The sequence below is a fragment of the Microcebus murinus genome, chromosome 3 (genome assembly GCF_040939455.1).
Source record: "Microcebus murinus isolate Inina chromosome 3, M.murinus_Inina_mat1.0, whole genome shotgun sequence".
Taxonomy (NCBI): Eukaryota; Metazoa; Chordata; class Mammalia; order Primates; family Cheirogaleidae; genus Microcebus; species Microcebus murinus.
In genome coordinates this window covers 21,292,375-21,313,920 of record NC_134106.1, presented here as the reverse complement: position 1 = coordinate 21,313,920, position 21,546 = coordinate 21,292,375, and the positions used below count along the sequence as shown (strand labels likewise).

General features: G+C 54.4%; 1 protein-coding gene and 1 long non-coding RNA gene across 2 annotated transcripts in view; one reads left to right on the top strand and one right to left on the bottom strand.

The window, feature by feature from the left end:
• KCNK3 (potassium two pore domain channel subfamily K member 3) overlaps window positions 1–1,300 on the bottom strand; it is a 38,054-nt gene extending 36,754 nt beyond the window's left edge. The window contains exon 1 of the mRNA XM_012788186.2: window positions 1,018–1,300. Within this exon, the coding sequence (XP_012643640.2) occupies window positions 1,018–1,300 (283 nt within the window). The remainder of the gene's footprint in view (window positions 1–1,017) is intronic.
• Window positions 1,141–11,445, top strand: LOC105884380 (uncharacterized). The gene is made up of 3 exons (XR_001160195.2): window positions 1,141–1,246; window positions 7,285–7,687; window positions 9,565–11,445. It is a non-coding gene; the product is annotated as an uncharacterized LOC105884380 (long non-coding RNA).
• Window positions 11,446–21,546: the final 10,101 nt, after the last annotated feature.

Sequence of the window (21,546 nt, the reverse complement as noted above, 5' to 3'; positions counted from 1 at the left end):
AGGTCATACAGCGGTTAGTGGCAGAGCAGGGCTGGAATCCTAGGGTATCGGGAACAGGTAAAGTGTCTTCTCCTGTCTGGACACTACTGAATAGCACCATCGCGGGCCTGACTGGAGGTTCATTTTCTGGACATCCATTTGCGTGCTGTGTGTGTGCGCGCCTGTGTGCCTGTGTATGCTGTGTGTGCCTGTGTGTACCTGTGTGCGTATGCGCCTGTTCCCATGTTGTCAGGCGGTCTGGGTGTGCGTGCGGCCTCCTGCACTGTGATCTGCTCTGGCTGGGAAAAGAGAACCGGGGCCATTCCTGTGAGGTGACTGTTTTGCTGGGACAGCAGAGAAGGCTGACAGGGCAGGATCTGGCTTCCAGCACCAGCTCTGCTTCCCTAAGAAAATCACAGGCATTGGTGGTGGGGACCAGTCTCCTGGAGCTGGACACACAGGCAGACAGACAGACGCACACAAACACACACACCCCACGCGGCACTCACAGACGCAGTTATAGAGTGCTTTAGGCACCCGGAGTGGCCCAGAGCGCCGCTAAGTCCGCGCACTGGCATCCACACGCCTCCCAGGAGCCCAGCAGGTGTAGACATGCTGGGGGTGGAAGCCCATCCGCAGGGACACGGAGGAGCCAGGAGCCGCGCGCTCCCGCTCCCGCAGCTCACACTCCGCGCCGGGCTCCAGGCCCCGGCCTGGCCACACCCCTCCTCCCCGAGCCTCCGCCAGCCGGTCGTTCCTGCCCCTCTCACACACTTCAGAGTCCCCTGGGGGCCTCCGCAGCCTGGCAGGGCCAAGTTAGGGCTGGCCCAGCCGGCGGAGCGTCAGGTCCGGAGCCGGGAATCGACGCCTCCCCGAGTCCCGTCCCCGCGGAGCAGACACGCCAGGCTGAACTCCGGTTTCTGGGGGCGCGGGGTTCGGCGCCCAGCCCTCTCCGGGGGCACCCCCCAGCCCCAGCCGGCTCCCGGCGACACCGGGAGCCGGCGCCCAGCCCCGGGCCCCCGCCCGGCGAGTAGTTACCGATGGTGGTGATGACGGTGATGGCGAAGTAGAAGGAGCCGGCGAAGCGCCACTGCACGCCGGCCTTGTGCGGCTTGAGGCGCAGCACGACGCGCTCGAGCTCCTCGTAGCCGCCCTGGCTGAGGTTGTAGCGCGCCCGCAGCTCCTGCTGCCGCAGCTCCAGCCGCTGCCGCTCGATCAACTCGGGCTCCGACTCGAGCGCGTCGAAGACCGCGGCGCCCACCAGCAGGTAGGTGAAGGTGCACACGATGAGCGCCAGCGTGCGCACGTTCTGCCGCTTCATCGTCCCGCCCGGGCCCCCGCCGGCCCCCCGGAGCCCCCGGCCCGCGCCCCGGCCCCGGCCGCCGCTGCTGCTGCCCCGGAGGCGGCCTGGGGCATGGCTGCGCTCGCCGCTCTCCGCGCCGGGCACCAGCTCCGCGCCCGGGGCCCCGCCGCCGCCGCTGCGCGCGGAGCTGTCCCTTCAGCACCACCCACCGCCCTCCTCCGCCAGGCCCCGCTCCCGCCCCCCGCCTCCCGCCCGCAGGCCGCCTCCTCCCGCCAGCCCTCCCGCCCAGCCAAATAAGGACTGGGGAGACGCGCCGAGGGAGGGAGGGGGCTGGCGGTGGGGCAGGGGAGGGGCAGCGAGCGGGAGAGCCCGGCAGGATGGGGGGAGGAGGGAGAGGGAGAAAGGGAGGAGGGTAGAGGGAAAGAGGGAGAGAGAGAGAGAGAGGAGCGGAGAGCGTGGCGGCCGGGAGAGGCAGGGAGGGAGCAAGCCCCAGAGACAGGGAGAACTAGACAGCGAAACGCAGATAACTAGAGAAAGGGAGAAAGGGGCCGCGCGAGGCTGAGGGAACAGGGTATGTGGCAGAGGAGATAAGATCAGAGGTGGACTCGCAGGCACAGGAGAAGAGGCAGGCAGGAAAATACCGAGCAGAAGACGGAAACAGAAAAAGCGGCAGACTGAGCTAGAGACCTGGATGGCTGGAGATAAACTAGTGACACAGAAAAAGACAGAAAAGCATGGAAAGGGAAAGGAACAGGCGGAGGGAGCCCTCACCCCCACCCTCCTCCCACATCACAGCGTGTTATAGCTGGAAGGGACCTTAGGCCTTGCCGTCCTGCCGTTACCATATGGATGAGGAAACCGAGGCCCAGAGAGGTGACACGCAATGGCACGCCATGAGTTCGCAACAGCACTGGGGCTCAGCCAGCTTCCCTGACTGCCAGGCCACACTCCCTCCCCTGGGCCAGGCTGCGGCTGTCTTAGTAACAGGCAAGGCCCAGCTGTGGACCTGGGCACACATGAGCCGACACCCGAGGGAAAGCTCTGCTCTCGCCAAATGTGTCCCTGCCCAGGTCAGCGCAGTTCCTGGAACTGGCTGAGAAGCCAGGCTGGTGAGCCTCCTGCGCTGCTCCCCAGGGGCCTCGGGCTGACCTGACATCCATGGCTCCTGTCCTGCACCAGCGTGCCAGGCTGGGCTTGGGCTGGGCTTCCAGAAACAGCATTTGCCACTACCTCGGGTGTCCCAGCAGAACTGGGATCCAGATGAAGCAGGGCAGGTGGGGCCCAGCTCAGAGGGGTCACTGACGGACTGGAGGAACTGGGATGGTGGCCTCCCTATGCCTCAGTTTCTTCATTTGTCAACATAGTGGTCATGGTGGTAAGGAGGGAAGGGCAGGGGGACCTCAGGCAAGGCGTCACTGCCCCTCTCAGAGCCTCCTTTCCTTATCTCTTCAATGAGGTGCCATAGCAGATGATCCCACAGGCCTTGCACGGCTCCAAACAACTCCAGACTTGGATGGGCTGAGCAAGCAGAATGATTGGAATGCAAAGCTCAGTGCCAAGGAGGGTCAAAAAGTCCTTCACGAGACCCTGGCATGGGCCATGAAAAGATGTGGAAGTGTCACCAAGGCCCCTGACTGAGGGCAGGCTCAGGAGGCAGCCAGCCAGAAGCAGGAGCACTATCTGCCCACATCCTGGGCTGACCTGTCCCTGCCAGATACCACACTCCTTCTCCTATGGCACAGCAGAAGGGCCATGAACCCATTCATTCCTTTAAAGGGTCATTCAACAAGTATTTGTTAAGCATCTGTTTTGTCCGGCTAGACATGTTACATTCATTGTTTCTAGTCCTTACCACACTCCCAAAAGACAAGTATGGTTATGCCCATTTTATAGATGAGAAAACTAAGACTAAAGGTAACAAAGAGAATCACTAAAGGTCACTCAGCAGGGAAGAGGCTTCAGTCTATCTGTCTTCTAAGCCCGTGCTCTTCTCCATGATTCCTTGAGCCTCAATTCTTTTCATTTGCAAAATGGGATAGATAATTATATTAGCTCTACCCACCTCTTGAGCAATTGTTTTTAAGGGATCAAAGGAGACCACATGTGTGCAAATAAGATAATATGAGGCTCTCTAATGGGTTCTGCTCCCCTAGGATTCAGGTCTCTGGACCAGAGCCTGATGGGAGGGCCCTGACTTCATAGCACCTTGTCCTCCCTCCTCCCCAGAGGAAGATCTTTGATTCTTTGCAGACACAAATATACTCGTCCTGCTCTCTGGCCATGAACTCAGCCTGTTGCAGGTTTCTCCCTTGGTGTCTTCTGGCTCTCTGGAAGGAAAGCACTGCCTTTCTCAGCTTCCCAGGGGTGAAAGCACAAGTTAGGTTCTGTGCACTTCGGATTTATTGGCTCCTGACCACAATTAGCCCAGAAGCCAACTCCCCCAAAGCCTGTCTAGCTGAGCAAGCAGCTGCTAGACCTGGTTTTCAAGGTGAAAAGCCTGTGGGTCCAGGGTCCGCTTGCTCCTGACTGTCAGGCCAGACTGCTGTACAGATGAAAGGTGATATTGTGAGTGAAAGAGCTTTGGGAAGGGGAAAAAGCTCTCTTTAGGGGCAGAGCATGTATTATTAATGATGATGAAGCTTGTTCTCACAGCACTTCAGAACTGGAAGGACCTTCAGAGATCACCTAGCCCAACCTTCTCAGGTTACAGATGAGGAAACTGAGGGCCCAGAAAGTAGGAAGGGGGTTGCTAAAGGTCACACAGTGAGTGAGGGGGGGGATCAGGACTCATGCCCCATGGCTGGGACTTTCTTGTTGTACCCATTCTGTATGGGATCTGGGCACCTGTCAGTGGGGAGCACGTAACACACCCACTTCGGCCTGCCCCCCCTCCCCAGGGCAGCTGGGGTCTCCTCCTTCCCCCGCCTCCTCCCTCCTTTCTCTTGCAGAGGAGGACCTGGGGTGGCAGGGCCATGCTCGTGCTAGTCTAGATTTCTGAGTAGCCTCTAGGACTCGCAGCCAGGAATCTCATCCTCTGACCCTTGACCTGGCTTGGACTATGCCAGAGCACTGGCAGCCTGTCGCTTTTCCTTTCATCCTGGACTCCTCAGACCTCTCTGCACCTACCTGCTGTCAGCCTGTCCCTGCCACGAGTTTGCTGTGGCACTCAGGGCCAGTCACTCCTTCTCCCTGGGCCTCTGTTTGCACACCCAGAAATGGCAGGGTTTGGACCAGGAAATGTCTACACTCTCCCCATTTTTAACATCCCATGGCCTTCCTAGCCTGCTTTAGCCTCTGTTTACCCAGTCCCCCAGAATCAGGAAGAAAGAGGATATTACCATTGCTTTAAGATTCTACTTAGTGACAAAAGGGACAAAAATGGAGTTAGGATAAATTGTACAGAATTTATCATTAGTTGCTATATTTTGTTATATCTAACCGCTATACATAATTATTTTCTAGCTTTATCTTCCACTCCCTTCCTAAGTTCTAAATACATTCAAGTACTTTTATGTTCGCATGGCTCCCATAAGCTGGGATGCTTGTGCTTCCTTGCCGCTTCCGTGTTCTGTCTGTGGGACTCCTGCTGAGGCTTCAGGACCCAGCTCAAAGGCCACTCCCCCATGAAGCACGGTGAGGGGGCCCTGGTTCCTTTGTGTTTCCAGAGGACCCACCTAAGCTTCAAGGCAGCAAGTGTCCCTCCTGCCTCGGAGGTCAGCTGCTCCTTAACATTTGTCTTCCGCACAGGCTCGTTTTCTTCTCCAGGGTGGAGACCCTATGACACTCTTCCCATAGTGCCTTGCACGTGACACCTGCCCCACAAGTCTCCCTGGGGACTCAGTACACACGTGAAGGCCTTAAAGATCCTATACTTGAGTTAGAGACTGGTAGTTCCAGCAGGAGAGGAGCATGGATGGCTGAGTCTGCTGGAAGAAAAACCCTGGCAATCTGCTTCTGTGACTCTCTGCAGACAGACACCTCTAAAGCTGGAGAAGCCCTGTCTGGTTCAGGGGAAGGGGATAAAGACAGATGTGAGTGTCCGAAGGCTCAGGGAAGCATGTCAGATAGTGGAGAGTGCACTGCCCTGGGAGGCCAGAGGCCTGAAGTTTGGTCCCAGTGCTGCCACCAACTCTCAACTAGTTCCCTGGACTTGGGAGACTCACACTGGTTCTTTGCACCTTGGTTTCCTATTCTACAAGACCAAAGTGTTGACTGTATCAAAAGGTCCTTTCATACTCTGAGATTCTGGGATGTTAATGAGAGCCCTGGCCTTTTGACCAGCAATGCTCATTCTATAGTGGACAAGAATGTGGTCTGGAGAATGAAGGGTCCAGAGGTCTGTCTATACATTGCTCTCCAGCGCCCCTTTTCTGGAAGTTTAGCTGGAGGAAGGGGCAGGATCAGTGAGGTAGATGTGAAAGAGCTGACCCGAGTCAGATGGGCCACAGTTCAAATCCTGATTTTGTGGGTTACTAGGTGGACTGGAGCCTCTTGTGCAATGCTGGCCATTCTGTCTAGAGCTAACCATAAGCTCCTGTAGGGCAGGGCTAGGGCCTTACTCATCTCTGCACCCCATAGCCCTCGGCACAGCTTCTGGCACAGAGAGGCATCCTGTAAATACTCTTGTATGCAGTCCAGTCAGCCTGGATGGCTCAGGCAGGGTGGCAGGGCCTGGGCCCATGGTTCCCTGCAGGAAGGAGTGCCCAGGGCCATTTCAACATCAAGGATCAGGCCTGGAAAGGGCGAAAGGGGCCCAGGAGCTGCAGCAGGAAAGCAGGGAGGAAGTCACTGCACAGAGCAGAGTGCCAGGGATCATGGCTGCAGTCTGTGGGCTGACCAGATTTAGGGTGCATTGGGCATGAGAGGTGTTTCTTGGTGTATCTCCACAGGGAGAGAAGTCAGGGATTAGTCTGGCTTTACAGAGCATAACTGGTCCCAGTGCAGCAGGCTTGCGTTTGTCAAGAGACACTATTTGTTTAACATCTCAAGCCCAAATCAAACACAAAAGGCAACTGTTAACAAAGAGCGGCTCTGGGGGCTGCTGGGGAAAGCACACCAGGCTGGGAGGCTGGACACCTGGCCCTGTTCTCAGCCCTCCCGGTCAAGCTGTGTGACGAGGGGAAAGGGCTGCCTGTCTCTGGGCCTTGCGGCTCCCACCTGCTAAATGAGGGCTCAGACTCAAAGATCTGTGAGGCCAGCCCCAGCCCAGGCTTGGACTTGGTTCTTCTAGCAGTGAGAGAGAGAGAGGAGAAAGTGCTCTTCATGGAGCTGTGGCAGGGTCGGTCTTGTTCCAGCTCACAGTGGCAGTGGTCGCATGGAGCCCTTGCGCTCGCTGCAGTCTGTAGCCACCACATTCGCAGGACTCCTTCCCAGAGAGGCCTCATAAGTGGCCTCCCTTTCTCTAGCCTGAACACTGGCCCGTGATGAGCATCCTCAAATGGGCATGCTTAAGGATCTGCAGGAAATTGTCACTGGGACTTATTCCCAGAAGTGGTCACAGTGCTTGTCACTAAATACTGCCAGGGATCCTCAGCATGGCTGTCTTGGTTTTCATCCTCCCCAGCAGTGCCTGAGACTATTGCTCACTCTGTCCTCATCGATGCTACTATTGTTCACTTTTCTGACTTAGCCATTTGTATTCCTCACTTTCTACTCACCTCCCCCTTTCTCCAATACCTACCTCCCCACCTCCCACACTTGGGGCAGGGTGCTGGACAGACCCAGCCATCACTAGGGTTTCAGGAGGGCCAGCTGGTGATGAGAGAGTGAAACTTGGGAGAAAAACCAGCCCTTATTCCCCAGCCGGGCATGCGTCTGTGTACACATGTGCATTTGTGCATGTGTGTGTGCACGTGTGCGTGCACGTGTGTGTGTGCACGTGCATGCATGTGCAGGAGGCTGGGAACCTGAGAGTTTCAGCGTTGGTCTGATCTCCTCTTCTTCTTTCTCCCCGCCCTCTATATTTTCCCTCCATGCACACTCTTCCCTGTATTTGGCCAAAGACCACAGAATAACTGAAGCTGGAGAGAGCCTTAGACTGCCCAGTGCCCAGGAGGAAATGGCCCTGGTGAAAGGAGTGAGCACCTCCAGGCCTCATGACTGTCCTGACTTCCCAACCGATGCCTACAAGATAAGTTCCCTAAACTTGCCTTACTCCCATTGCAAGAACTAAATCCCTAAAGCCTGTCCTCTGCAGAGATTCCGGAATGGCCATGGCTGTATTTCCTGACAAACATGTTGCTGTTAAAGAAAAAAGTGAGCCTGGAGCCCTTGTCAACAGCCTCACAAATCTTGAAATCCTTCTTTGCAGCTTTATGGCTTCTGAGAAGCAAGCAGGGCAGAGGCAGCCTGTTCTCAGCACCAAACACAATAATTATAAGAGCACTTGCAGTGATTAATCAGCCAGTGAGTATTGAGTGGTGCCTGGGAGCACGCACGGGCATGTGTGTGTGTGTCTGTGTGTGTGTGCGTGTGTGTGCATGTCTTGGGGCAGGGGACAGGACAAGAGAGGCCACTCTGCTCCTGATGAGCAGGTTGTAGATGTCCTCCCCCCAGTGGAGGGGCTCGGGCGGCCACCATGGCGCTCCTCAGGTAGTGTCATGTTCTGGTCGGGGCTGCAGTTGTTTCTGCCCAGGGAGGAGCCCCGACTCCTGCAGCTCCAGCCGCTGGGCCCCGGACCGTGCCGGGAGAGAGGCACTGACAAACAGAAGCAGGTTCCAGGCCTGTCAACCAGATGAATGAGGGGCCTCACCAGCATGATGTGCGTGGCATGACTGAGAGAATTTGGGATGTTCAGCCTAAAGAAAAGATGGAGGGGACATGTGAGCTGTCACCTGAGGAGGGATTAGCTTTGCTCTGTGTAGCCTAGAAGGGCCGGTGATCTGTGGCGGTGATGTGACAGGGAAAGAGCTTTCAGCTCAACATAAGATGGAACATTCTCCGTGCCCCCAAAAAAGGAATGAGCTCTGGGTCACTGGAGGTGTACAAACACCGCCTGAGTGATCCCTAGGGTTGAGGCTACTTTGGAGGGATCTTAGGAACTAGTAGGGTGCCTGGCGCACAGCAGGTCTGCAAGAAATGCCTTTGGACTTGACCGTTGAATGTATCGAGTTTGGGGTTGGACTCTATGCCTTTTGTGGTTCAGCTGGGCTCAGTGTAACATCTATGGAGCAGTCGTCTATGCTAGACTCCTTGTTCCACCAGTGAAGTGCTGTGATTCCCTGGCCCCAAGGATGGCATCTGGGGTTCTTGCAGAGCCTCCACAGCACTGCTTTCTCTCAGGTCCCCCAACCGAAGCCCAAAGCCCAAAGCTCATCCATGCACACCCTGCTCCCTGCAACCTGCAGAGGTGCAACACACACAGGTTGGAGTAAGGACCCAGAGGCCCTCGGACTCCAGCAAGGGAAATGGGCCTCTGGCAGGCTAATTACGGGGAGCTGATTCTATTAAGCAGATAGCTCACTCTAGGCAAAGCAATTACATCTAATCAGCCCCCTGCAGCAGTCCAAAGGGACAGCCATTTGAACCAGATACATGCATGAGTAGGAGCATCAAAGCAGCCTGAGGTCCAGGCCTGGGCAGGCTGGTCGGGGGGCAGGGCCTGTTCAGGAAGTGGTCCTCTGGCCCCTTTCCCCAGGCTGCCCAGGTCTCAGGCCACAGTGGGTCTGTGGCACTGTGGAAACAGCGCTGAAGTGGGACTGGAAGACCTGTAGAGACCAGGCTCTGCCACAAAGGAGCTGCATTTCACTAGGGAGAGCACTTCTCTGACCTGAGCCTCAGTTTCCCTATCTGTCAAACAAATAGGATGGACTAGAGAGAGTCCATCCAACTTGAAACTCTGCCCCATCTAGTCCAGCTGGCTTGGATTCTAGTCCAGGTTAAAGCGAGCTGACTAGCTACAGAAAAACCTGTTTGAAATCCCCAAACATACAAATGCACACTATCGGATCTAATTATTCAGACTGTATTTTAAAAATTAACTGAAATAACATATTTTTTTAAAACAAATATGTATGCTCAAATGATATTCTTTTTTTTCCCTCTATAAATTTTATAAAATGTGTGTTCCTCCCCACAAAAATCAATAGCCATGATTTTTTGGACCATGATTTAGTGGCTTCTGAGTCCCAGATTCACTGGGTCGTCTTAGACTCTTAACAAACTGGAAGTGGGGTCGGGGCCCCTGGAAATGAGGGGATGATGGGGATGGAAAGAGTTGAGGTGTGGGCCACGGTGGCGTTCATCCTATCCACGCTGCTTCTCATGGCATTCTCCTTTTCCAGAGAACACCCTGCAAGATTTCTGGACACTGTCAGAAAGCTGAGGCAGGATTTTAAACAGAAGTTCTAGGACTCTGGGCTGGTACCAAGCAACCACAGCAAACCAAACGCACCAGACAGGACTCACCAGTGGAAGGAACCAGAAGGCCAGAGACCTCTGCAGTGACCAGCTGTGACACCCTGGGCAAGCCACGGCCCTTCCCTGGGCAGCAGATGCCTCTTCTCCAACATGGGACGATGATGAAAGTAATGTCCACACAGCCCACCTTCCACGGGGGTTGGGAGACTCCAAGCGAGGTGATGAGTGAGACTAAGATAGTGAGGATGCTATTAAGAGCTGAGGCTCAGGTCCCCTTCTTCAACCCAGCCCTTCTCCCTGTTTTGATTTTCGTGACTGTAGCTTGAGAGCAGGGTGGCCTTGCTAGAGCAAGTAGGGGCCACCTGACTTCCAGCTCCTCCTGGCCTTGGTGAGGGCCGGTACCCATGCAATTAGACCCAAGCCTTGGCCTGTCCAGACAGAGAAGCCCTGGCACGGATTGGCGACCTTGTTTCAGAGACTGGCGTTGAGCAGAGCTGCTTCTCCGGGGCTGGGCTCATTGGAGACAGGAAGGAGGAGCAGGGCAGGGGCTGGGGCACTGAGGCAGGCCCACAGTGCCCTGCTCCTCCATGCCTGGCACTAACCACCTGCCAGGAGAGAGGCTGTGAGGAAGAAGCCACATCTTATTCGGGGAGTGATGGAGGGAAGGCTGGGCTGGAGGGTGCTTGGAAAGCCTGGAGGCCATCCAAAGCAACCTGCACTGCCACTTGGAGGCAGTGAGGGGACATGAAAGGTGCCAGGGCAGGGGCATCACACGATGCAATAGTGGCCTGCACCATTGCCCTCCTCTCCAGCACTCCTCTCTGGCCACACTCCCTGCTGCTCCCTTAGGGCTCTTAGTACCTGCCTTCTGTATTCTATTAATATATAGTTCCAAATGCACCAGGTGTTCTCTTGTCTTTGTGCCAGAAATACACATTATACCAGGTACGTATTTGAATGCATTTAGTGCATCCAGCAACCCTAGGAATGGCATTATTCCCAGCTTACAGATGGGAAAACTGAGGCTCACAGCGAAGCAACTTGCCTAGGCTCTGACAGTTAGATAGACAACACATACAAGGTTTAAACCCAGCTTGGTCTGATTCCAAAGTCTGTGCTTTCCCTCCTCTGACACTCCCTCACTAGAAAGTGGTGGAGGACAGAGCTTAGCAGCGACAGGGGTGTAAAACAGAAGGTGTTATCAATGCTGGGCCTGGTGCACAGTTAGAGCTTAGCAAAATAGCAGTCACATAAACCAATGAGTAGCTCAGAGAGGAAGGCTGTCGCAAGGGCTGGGACAGAGCACCTGGGTTTATACCAGGAGGGACAGATGCTCAACTTGGAGCAGGAAGCAGGAGGAGCTGTGGGTGCCCATGTGACTCCAGCTTGCCAAGGGACTGGGAGAGGGGACTGTCAGTGAATACACTGGTGGCCCATCCACCCTGGAGGTGAGGGCAGAGCTGTTCATGGCCCAACCCTGGGAAGTGCCCAGGCACCCAGCCTAAGCAAGGACTCGAAAGGGCCTTCACATCTGTGCACAAATTGAAGGAGGCCTTTGTGGATTTGAGGTGGGTGCCTCGGAGAACAGCCATGTCTCCGGGGTACCCAGTGATCTGAAGGAGAACAGACCATCCAACCGCGTGGACCAGGGTTGGCCCCAGCACTGGGTTGCCATGGGGAGGCCCAGGGGGTACCCAGGCTCTGAGCTTCGCAGATCTCAGATGGATCCAGGGATGGTGCAGTGCAGTGATGCATGGAAACCACAGCATGTCAGAGACGCAGATCAGCTGGGAGGCAGCGCGCTGGCGGAAGGGCACGGTGCCGATGGAAAATGTGATGTCGTTAAGGAACAATGTGGGCCAAAGGAATGAGCTGTAACTTGCTGGATCCAAAGGACAATCAGGAAAGCGGCTGCCAGAGGTTCAGGGGTGTCTGATGATGGCCTGACACTGCCCTGGGGGAGGGACGGAGCCCCAGCCCAGAGTCTAGAAGGGAATCACCCCATGGGCTCCATGGCCCTTTTCTGTCCCCTAATACCGTGCCAAGCAAACCTTCTGGTCTATTAATAAATGCTTGATGAATTGAGTCACGACAGGCCTCCTGGCCACAGAACTGTCCTGTTTCTCCAGAGTAGAAGTAAGGAGGCAGCCTGCAGCTGAGGAAGGAGCACAGGTTCTGGGGTCTGCACGCCTGGGCGGTGCCTGCCCTGCCCTTCCCAGCCTGTGTAACCATTTCCCTAAGTCTGGGCTCCTGGCCCCACCCACCTCAGGGGGTGATAAGGGAAGGAACAGTCCTCACGTGGGCACTGGCGACATGTGCCACGGCCCTCTGCTCCCTCTCCCCTTGGTAAGGGCAGGGGAAGCCACCCCACGCCATAGCCCAGGAAGGAAGCCAGCCTGGGGCTTGGGGACCTACCCAGGGAAAAGGGGCTGCCTCGGTCTGACCTGTGGGGGTTGCTGTAGAAGGACTGAGCTGAGAAAAGGCAGGTGAGAGTCTTAGCAGGGACTCAGAAATCTAGAATGTTGAAAGGAGTGCCAAAAAGCAACGTGCGTGGGTGGGGAGGTCATCTGGTCTAAACTCCCATTTAACAGGTGAGGAAACAGAGGCCCAGAGAGGGAAGGGCAAGGGCTAACTTGACGACAGCACTTAGGCGTGGTGGAGCTCAAACCCCATGGCTGAGTTTCCTAGTAGGAGAAATCTCTGCCCAACAGATGGTGGGGTTCCAGGCAATGGCCGGGGCACCAGATTGGAATCTGGAAAAACTGGAACCTGTTTTTTTGTCGTAGTCAAAATTTCTGGGAACCTGATCAGCCCCAGGTGGGGGTTCCAGCTCACGTCTTGCTACCCAGTGGGGTCCCCCTGCGGCAGAGGGGAGTCTCTCCTGTGGTTTCTGAGCCAGGAAGCTACTGGGTCTGATAGGCTGGGACTCCAGGAGGTGGCTGGTCTCCAGTGGCTCGATGGGGCACCACAGATGGCCACACCAAGCCCTCTGTCCACCCACTAATGGTGACCCCAGAAATCTGCTCTCATGTTTGCCACGAAACTCAGTTGTAAGAGCACAGCCAGTGCATCTGTGGTCACACGGTCCTCCCCATTTTTCCAAGGAGGTGACTCCAAGGTTCACACACACAGCGGAGGGGGCGCTCCTGGCTTGTTTGCCACAACACATTGCGGTCTGTGCACCTTCCTCCTCCCTCTGCACACACCTGGAGCCACCCTCAGAGCCTGCGGTTCTCCCTCACAGCCAGGCCAGGTCTCCCACCTGCTTCAGCCGTGGATTCTGCTCCTCGCCTCCTGGGTCTGAGCCCTTCTGCTCTCGGCTGGACCAACCTGCTCCCCAAGAGTGGGGGGAAGGACAGCAAGGGAAGCCCCAGGCCTCTGTGCAGAGAGGGAAACTGAGGCAGGTGGTTGGCCTAAGTCAAGGCCTTGTTCCAGGTATCCCTGTCCCAGGTCCAGCAAGAGAGGCCCAGAGCTGCAGGGACAGGCAGCAGGCCGAGATACGCTGTTCTGTTTTCTTAAGCTCCCAGCTGGGACTGAGAACACCAAATCCTCTTTGAATAAAACAGAAAAGGGATTTAAAAAAATCAAGACATTAACCTTCTGAAATTGGACACCCCTCATATAGAGATTAACTTCTTTCCTAAGCATTTTTTTCCGTGTCTGTAAACATCTTAATTCATGTCGACATCACGGCCAGCCTGGATTCCAGATGGATGGAGAGACGGACAGCCCCGTCTCAGCCGAGTGTGCACACGCATGCACACACATCACACGCACGCACACAGGCACACACGCATGTGCACAGGTGCCTGCACACACACCTGGAGCAGCAGAGGAGGAGCCAGAGAGCTGGGCTTTCTTTCTGGTTCTGCCCCCGAACCCTGGACCTCAGTTTCCTCATCTGTAAAAGGGGAGGTTGGACCAGCTGATTTCTAAGGTTCCTTCCCAGCCCGCTCTCTGGAGCTGCTCTGGCTGTGTGGCCTGTCCTTTTGCTTATGTCCCTTTTCCTCCCGCCACCCCCGTCCTGCCCCCACTCCTACCCCTGGCTTCTCCAGGGCCCTGCCTGCTCCTCCCAGATCCTTTCTGACAGCCTCCAGGCCTGGGGGGGGGGGTGCGGGCTGGGGGGGCAGCAAGCACTCTGGCTCTGGGTGGGGCCAGGGCTGCTTCTGTGGCTGCTTCAGCCCTGCGGTAAATGCAACGTAAAGCACCAGCGTAAAGCACCTGGCACACTGCAGGTGCTTCCCAAGGCCCATTCTTTTGCCTTCTGCCTCATTTTAGTTCACCTGGACACCAGTTCCCACCTAACACTAGTTCGTCACCTGCCTCGGCCACTGAAGAAGCCACACAGCATACTGTAGTTTCAGATTCTCCTCAGCCTTATGTCGCGTGGCTCCAATCTGGACTCTGCAACACTTCCCTTTGCTTTTAGGATAGAAGACCGGCATCCTTGCCGATGCCTGCCCTGTGGCTCTGGCCTGCCCCCACCTCCAGCCTGGCTCCAGGCCAACTCACCCTGCCCTGTGTACTGGCTTTGGAGCTTTAGTTTAGGTCCCCAAACCTGCCCTGTTCCTGCCATCTCTGCCCTCATGTGGACCCCACCTCTGCTGGGTTTGCCCCTCTCACCACCTGGCTTGCCCTGCTCCTCTGAGGGTCCCATCCCCAAGAAGTCCTTCATGGCCCCAGAGAGGGTGAGATCCTGTATATTACGCTCCTCTGGCCTCCACCGTCTTCCCCAGTGACAAAACACCTCTGAACACTGTTGTCCGTCTGCCCTGCTAGGCCACTGTGTCTGTGCTCTTCAACACTGTCTCTGCAGCACCTGATTACTGTCTCGTGCTCCTTGCGTATTCGTTGAATAAATAAATGAATGGCACTGAAAATTTCTCTCTGTAAACATACCTGAAGCTGGGCTCAGCACCTTCCATGAAATTTGTCCATAGAATTCCCTAAAATAGCCTCACCGTTTTCTGGGTAGATACCTGACCTTCCCTGAAAGTTCCCCGTTTCTCCCCGACTCCATAGTCTCAAAACCTCAAATTTCTTTTCAAACCTATCTCTGACCTTCCAGCATCATCCCCCCATCAAGCCACAGAGTTCCCACGTGCACATTTCAGTTCCTGCTACCTCCTCCTGATAAGCCCGATCATTCCCACACCTCGAGTACGTCTTGGTTCTTGAGGCTGCAGTCAGCTGTGGGTGTTCTCGGCTCGGCTCTTGTTGGCATCGGAAAAGAGGGTGGTTGTGGGTAGTCCTGACTCAGCTCGGAGCAGGAGAGAGACGCTGGGCATTCTCAGTGGTCCTGGGGCCCCTCAGGCGGGGCCATTGCAGTGATCTGGTCTGGTTGGAGCGGAGTTATGGGAATCCCTATTGGAGTCTCATTTTGGTCAGTGTTCTGAAAGTATGCTCACAGAACAAGGGTTCCTTGAGATGTTCCGCAAAAGAAAGAATCCTGCACTCAAACACTTGGGGAACTCAGTACCACTCAATTAGTTCTTGGTCGCAAGCAGCAGAAGACAACCCTCCTAACTTATGCTTCAACTTATGCTTTAAGGATCTTGGGTACCTTGCAGAATCTCTTGTAGGGTCAGAAAATCAAGGTCAGAGGCAAAACAGCCAGGAATGACACCCCAACTCATATTGTAGAGCTGGTCCCAGGAAGACTTCACTGCAGTATAGACAGTAGCTTATGCCACCAGCTCTGCCCACACCGGGTGCTGTCTCCAGAACTGCCACCTCTACTGGGTCTGCTGCCACCTCCCTCACTGCTATCCGGTGGGCTCTGCATAGCCCTGCTTCTTCACATCACTAGTTTTGGATGCAAAGCCTGGGAGATACATCTAACTGGTGGCTGGAGGTCATATGTCTGCCACCTGTCTGCAAGAGAGGCTGGCACAACGTGGATTGGCTACTGAGAGCTTCTGTTGCCTGGAAACACAAAGGGAAGGCCTCAAACACAGGAAAGGAGAGCAGATGCTGGGTGGCCCAAAAGAATGACAAATGTTCTCCACATTGTGGCCCCTGGACACCTCCCTGGGAGTATCCAGTGCTCTAGGACAAGGTTTCTCAATCTCAGCACTGCTGACATTTTGGACTGGATACCTGTTTGTTATGAGTCTGTCCTGTGCATTGTAGGGTGTTTAGCAGCATCCATGCCTCCACCCACTAGATACCAGTAGCATCTTTGCAGTGTGCCAGCCAACAGTCTCCAAATACATTGCTAATTGTCCTCTGGAGGGGCAAACTTACCCCTGGTTGAAACCACCATCTATGAGCTCTCCAAGAAATGTGTAGTACATCTGAGAAAACAGGACTGATTTGACCTGGTTTCCCAAACTTATTTGATCATGGAAAAACTTTTCTAATACCCTTTGACTGGACTTTATTTCACAGGACTTACTTTGGGAAATGCTGAGCTGGTAACTGGGGGCCTGATTCTAGGACTTTTTTAGTCCATTTTCTGTTGCTTTTAACAGCGTACCTGAAACTGGGTAACATATAAAGCAATTTATTTTTTAGAGTTATGGAGGCTGAGACATCCCAGGTCTGGTGAGGGCCTTTTTGCTGGTGGGGACCCTGCGGAGTCCTGAGTCTGTGCAGGGCATCACATGGTGGGGAGCTGAGCATGCCAGCTCAGGTCTCTCTTTCTCTTCTTATAAAGCCACCAGTCCCACTCCAGTCAGCCCATTAATACATTCACCCATTAATCCGTTAATCCATGAATGGATTTATCCATTCATGAGGGCAGAGTCCTGATGATTCAATCACCTCTTAAAGGCTCCGTCTCTCAATACCGCCACGTTGGGGATTAAGTTTCAACCTGAGTTTCAGAGGAGACAAACATTTAAACCACAGCAAGGGGTTTCATGGGGGCAGGAGGTTGCAAAGGCCAAATGGCACTCCAGGTCTCCCTGTCATCACCTTCTCCCACCCTGCCCACCTCCCTGAACAGGCTGGAGTCTCCCTGAGGTCCAGCTTTGTGAAAGCCCAGTCTCTGCGGGGCTGGTTATGATTCTGGGAAATATTTCCGAGGCCCAAGGGGCGAGCATGCAGAATGCCTTTCAGCTTAATTCCGTCTTTTCCCCTTGGCTGGGGACCTGCCCTGCAGCACAGATGCTGCCTAAGCACCAGGAGCACTGCCTGGGGGACAAGCCTCCAGTCTGTGCCTGCCCACCGCAGCCCCTGGGTGGTTTGACCAAGGTCCCACAAGACTCAGGCTGTGGCCCAGCCTCCTGGCCTGACCTCTGCACAGGTTCAGCAGGTCAAATCCTTTATTACTGCCCAAGGAATGCTCTGGACACAGGGTCCAATGCATCCGCCCCAACCCTGTGATGCGGGATGAGGGGTCATAGGGCCTAGAAGGGTGGGCTGCCACCTCCTGGCCTTACCTTTGGGAAGGATTTATTAATACTGCTGCTGCTAGGCTGGAGTGACGCAGCATGGGGACATGTGTGCTACTGGTATACTCAGTTTCCATTCCAGAAACTTCTCCTGTGATCCAGCAGTGTCCCCACACAGAGGGCTCAGCTCCCGCTTACAGTTTCATCTCTGAAACTCCCTCATGCAGCTCTGGTGCCACCCTGTGACCTTGGCTCTTAACCTTGGGAGACTGGGACAGTGGAACTAGGAGAGTGTCAGGGTTAGACAAGCCCGTGTTTGATCTGCAGATTTTTAAAGAGCACTTTTCATTTCTTACATTTTAGGATTCTGTATTTCAGGCACTGACTAGTGGCTCCTGAGAGGTAGAAGATGGGGCTCCATGGAGCCCCCCTGAGAATTTAGGGCCCCACACTCTGGATCCCAGGATGCACCTTCATGGGGCAGGGGAGACAACTGGAGTGAAAAATAAGAGCTTGAGAACGGCTTGGATCCCAACCAGCCAGAGGATGCGCCAGTGGAAAATTCCTGCTGTGTGTCAGAGGCCCACCTGGCCCGGGGGACAGCCCGCCAGACACGCAGGCCCCACAGCATGTTTAGACAGCACTTTCCTGCCCTGGCCAGAGCTCACCCTGGCCCTCACCAATGCTCGCCCTGGGAAAGTGAGGGGCGGGGGTGCTCGCTGGGGTGCAGGAAAGCCGCCTGTGTCTGTATCTGGAGCAGGGTCAGGAGTGGAAGGTGGGCGTCGATAGAAAAATGGGCAGTGGGAGGCCCAGGTTGAGCTCCAGGTCTGCCCTGAACCCATCTCTGGGACCCGGGAGTAGCCGTGTCCCCTCTCTGGGGCCTGTTTCTGTTGCTTAGAGTCTGAGCTTTTCTGTCACAAAGCACGGCCATGTTCATTGGAGCCACAGAGAAACTGTGTGCTGGGCGCTGACTCTCTCCCATTTAACAGATGAGGAAACTGAGGCCTTAGGTTAGGAGAAGCTAAGTGGTGCATCCAAGGGTCTCACAGCTAGAAAGTGGTGGAGCCAGGCTTCAAACCTACATCTTCTGATTTGAAATTCAGCCTCTCCATGAGGGCAGGTGGCATTCCTCACCCTCCACAGAAAGCAGAACAAGGGCATTCACTCAGGCTTGAGTTTCAGTCCTGCCCCTGCTAGGACTGACGGAGTGAATTTGGGTGTTTCGGAACCTCAGTTTTCTTATAAATAAAGTGGGTATAGTTAGTGAGGCTCTGGCGCTGGCTCATTCTCACTCCTGACAGCCAGTTGTGTGTGTTTCTTCCCAACTCTGTGCTCCCTAACTAAAAGTCAATTTGCTCAAAACGGCCGTGAGAACCGTTTACACCACAGAAATGGGCAGACACTACAAATCAGGACTTTTCTCCCTAGGGGCTGGTTGTTAAGCATTTACCAACACGCCCTGGGTATAGTTCTTATCTTATAGAACTGAGTATTAAATTAGATAAAATATACAAATATGTGTTCTTACCACATATCTGCTCTGTGTGAGCAGATCTCACAAACAGCTAACAAAGAGTAAAGTTGTCTGCAACTTTATCGTATTTTAGTCCTTTATTCACTCAGGAAAGTAATTTTGGCAAGACTTTTTTTCCTTCGTCATATAGATGAAGACGTTGACGCACCAAGGGGCCACGTGACTGAGCACAGAGGTGGTAAGTAGCCAGAATCTGGGCCCAGATCTCTGTACTCCTTACCTTGGACTCTGTCCACGGCCCAGGCGATTCAGAGTCTTGAAAATATGAGGATTCTAGTGCCAGAAGGAATGTGTAGAGATATCTGTCGGCAGTGCAAGCCCCTCATGCCAAGGCAAGGACACTGTGGGCCCAGAGAGGAAACGGGACATGCCCAAGGTCACTCAGCCGGTGTTGGCTGAGCTGGACTTTGGATCCCAGAGCTCTGAATTCCCCCTCTACAGCAAGCTTCCTTTGGACCCCTGGACTGGGTGGAATTGTCCTACCAGACAGCCTGGCTGCTGCCCAGTAAAGGGGGTAGGAAGGCTACTGGGTGACCACCACATGTGCACCCCAGGGGGGAAAGGACATGAAAATAATGCTGCATCACTAAGTTGTGTGACACTGCCTTGCACATGCTGAAGTATTTACAAATGTTAGTCACTGGCATTTCATCAATCAGCAAGGACTGAAGAGCAAGGTCTCCCCACAGGCGGATGCCTGGCCCTCTGTGGGCAGCAGGGCACTGGGATTGCTGGGCCAGCGCTGGACCCAGCTCTGGAAGCCCCATGGCTTTGCTCCTCACCCGCTCCCTCCCTCCTTCCTCCCCTCCCTTCTCTAGAGAACTGGCCTTGGGCTCCTGGAGCCTGCTTTGCCTGCAGCTATCAGAAATGCCTGGAAATGTCCACCACTAGGTGCACGGTAACTAGTGACAGAGGGTGTGGGATGTGGCAGGCTGGGACAACTCCATGGCCCCTGTGAGGTCGGGCCGAAGCTCCCTCTGTTCAGCTTAACCTGGGACTGCGACCTCACCAGCCTCTCCCCTCCCCAGCCTGTCTCCTTCTTTACCTCCTCCCCAGGGAGCTCCCCTAACAATCCTCATCCCAGCAAGTCACCTGCTTTCTTACTTTTTAGTCACTTACTGCTGCTTGATATGATGCTCTGCTTTAATTTGTTCACTAGAATACGAGCGCCATGGGGGCAGGGACTGGGTCTAGTTTATTCATTTGTGCCTCCCCACACCTGGAGCAGTGCCTGGCACATGGCAGGTGTCCACAGGATATTTTGCTGAATATATTTTCTCAAATCTCACCTGTGACATAAAAGACTCAGTGACATAAAATCATCATACCTATTTTACAAATGAGAAAGCAGTTTCAAAGACGTGTAGTAACATACCTGGGCTGACACAGGTCACGTGTGGCACCAGCCAAGGTTCTAAATCTGCCTGTGTGGCTCCCAACCAATGCTTAGGCTTTAGAACCCAATCCCATGTTTACAATTTCCAGAACATTCCAGGCTTTTTCACACCTCCTCAGTGCTGCTGAAGCTGCTTCTTTTGAAAAATAATGGCCCCCATCAATTGCCCACCATAGTGCCCTTGGAGCCCCTCCTGTCCCAAGACAGATTCCTGATGGCTCTTTCTCATGTTTGTTTTCTCTTTCTCTTCCGTGAAATCCTTTAGGATGAGACTTCTTTATATTCATCTTTGCTTCCCCAGCACCTAGCTGGAGCCTGACAGAAGGCGGGCAATCTGTGAATGTTTGTTGAAGGAAAGAAAGGAAGGGAGGGAGGGGGAGAGGGAGGAGGTGGGGGGAAAGGAGCGGTTCTGCACTGCAGGGGACAGAGAGTGGAAGTCCCATGTAGACAGGGAAGGCTGCCAGTGGGGTGGGGGGCATTGTGGAAGCTGGGGAGCCACTGGGCCCTCTTGTGGTGTGTTTGGGACAGCTCTGATCGGTCACCTTTTTAGCTCTGGGTCCAGTTTTGGGGCAGAAGCAGGATGTATCCTGGCAGCCATCACCTAGCCTGGTACCCAGTAAAGGCTTAATAAGTGTTCAATGATTGAATGAATGCATGGACAAATGGAAAACAGACTCGATTTGGAGTCTGAGTCTGAGGTTCAAGTCCTGAGGGCCCCTTTCCCAGTCTTTCGTCTCTGTTCCCCTGCAGCTGTCTCAGTTCCAGCGTCTTGTGTCTTCCCAAATGTCGTCTGTCCCGAGAACCCTGGCTGTGCCACACATGACCTGCTTGAACGAGCTTGTGCGGGAGGCGTTGCCACGTATCTCCTCTCCTGGGGTAGCGGGTCATGTTTACGGCATAAAGTCAGAATCCAGAGTTCAGCCTACCAGGCTCTTCAGGCAGTGTAGTGGTAAGAAATGGATGGCCCCTGAGGCCAGAGCCCCTGGGCTTACCTCTGTGAACTTCTAGCCACATGGCTTTGAGACACAGTCACTTAACTACAATGTATCACCTGTAAAATGCGGATCATAACAACAGTTATGTAACTGAGATGTTGTAAATGTTCCATGAGCAGGTGCTTAGGATGGAACCTGGCACACACATTGGCCGTGAGGTGGCCACCCCTTGTGGCCTATTCTATCACCATTTCTGGCCACCTCCCCAACCCCTGCCACTGTGTGCTTCAGCGCTCCAGATCAACTTGTGCTTTCCCTGAACACTCCATGTCCTGTCCTGCCTGGGTACCTTTGCCTATGCTGTCCCTTCCTAGAATACACACTCCCCACTGTTCTCCCTGGAAAAATCTTAGTCGTCCTTCAAGTTTCGGCTCAAATGCTGCCTCTGTGTCTGTGAAGACTTCCTGGACTCTCCCAAGACATCCTGGGCTCTCTGCTGCACCCTCCGTATTGGGTATATGGGTAACAGTCTTACTGGATTGGAATTGCCCGTTTTCGAGCTTGTGGCCTTCAAACCTCAGGCCTACTCCCCCGCTGTTTAGCCAGCCCCCAATACAGATGGGTGTTGGTGAAGATCCAATATTGTAGAGACATAAATTCTCCCAAAATTAATCTATAAATTCAGCAAATCCCAATAAAAACTT